Source organism: Rutidosis leptorrhynchoides, chromosome 7 (assembly GCF_046630445.1).
Source record: "Rutidosis leptorrhynchoides isolate AG116_Rl617_1_P2 chromosome 7, CSIRO_AGI_Rlap_v1, whole genome shotgun sequence".
Classification (NCBI taxonomy): Eukaryota; Viridiplantae; Streptophyta; class Magnoliopsida; order Asterales; family Asteraceae; genus Rutidosis; species Rutidosis leptorrhynchoides.
In genome coordinates, this window is record NC_092339.1 from 6,630,504 (window position 1) to 6,631,749 (window position 1,246).

Sequence of the window (1,246 nt, forward strand, 5' to 3'; positions counted from 1 at the left end):
TAGACAACGGCCAACTGGTTTGCCAAATCTCCAAACTACCTTCCAAAAACATTGTATTCCTTTTACCAGATCAATCATTATTAAATCCAAGCAACTCTTCTTTATATTAACATGTACATTGAGCATCAAACCTTGTAACTTGATCTAAACTCAAAAACCACAATTCCTCAAAAGGTAACCGGTAAAACAACCAGCAGATAACAATTGGCGCCCCCAATTCAACTATAAATACGAATCCCCCTTCCACTTTTTCTTCCACAACTCATTCAATCCTCTAAACCCTAATTTCACAAATTCAAAATCAATTTCAATTTCTATTACAACAATATGGCCGGAACTCTATACACCAAAGCTACAATAACCTCTTTTCGTAACAATCTCAATTCTAACGGTTTGTTTCGTACAAGTTCAATTCGATCGAAGTCATCCGTACATTATACAGGTACCTACTCTGTTCCGAAAGCTTCGCTACACGCGGTTATCGATGAACCAGCTGTAGAATCAATGAAGATGAAGAACATGAGTCTGTACGATGTATTGAATGTGAATCACACCGCTACACCGTCTCAGATTAAATCGGCGTACAGAAGTTTGGCGAAACGGTATCATCCGGATGCGTCGTATTCGAAACAGAACGATGATCGTGATTTTATTGAAATTCAAAATGCGTATGCTACGTTATCTGATCCGACGTCACGAGCATTGTATGATTTGAAATTGAGTACAGGAATTGAACGGCGATCAGGAGGATTGTATGCCGGAAATAGTTACGGATACTATACCGGACGGCGATGGGAGACTGATCAGTGTTGGTAGATTTTGCTAGAAATTAGATTAGCATGAGTTGATTAGTGAAATGAAATTATGTAAATACGTACATCCTATTTAGGGGCCTAGTGTTAACTTTATTATCATTTCAAGAAAGCGATGAGCATTTTATTAAAAAATTGTCTTAAGTACTTTTTATCTTTGTGGGAAATTGACACTACAATTTAATATCATAGAGATTCTAAAGTCATCTTCTTTCCCTATATCTTTCAACCAAGCTTTCTTTTGTAGATATTCGGTATTTATCCTCTCTCCAGCCACCGGCACCTTGCCGGTGGTCCGGCCTTTTTCTTCTTTTTTTTTCCGGCGATCGGAGTGTTTTTCCGGTAGACTTTTCTTTTCCTTGCTGCCGTTCTCGTGGCAGGTTCTGATGGTCGCCTGCTTTGTTTTTGTTACGACTTTGCTTCCCGTGTATCCT

The 1,246-nt window shown here is 38.8% G+C and overlaps 1 protein-coding gene across 1 annotated transcript; it reads left to right on the plus strand.

Annotated features, from left to right (window-relative positions):
• Window positions 1–327: 327 nt before the first annotated feature.
• On the plus strand, window positions 328–816 carry LOC139857931 (uncharacterized). Its single transcript, XM_071846778.1, has one exon. It carries the CDS (start codon window positions 328–330, stop codon window positions 814–816), a length of 489 nt encoding a protein of 162 aa, XP_071702879.1.
• Window positions 817–1,246: the final 430 nt, after the last annotated feature.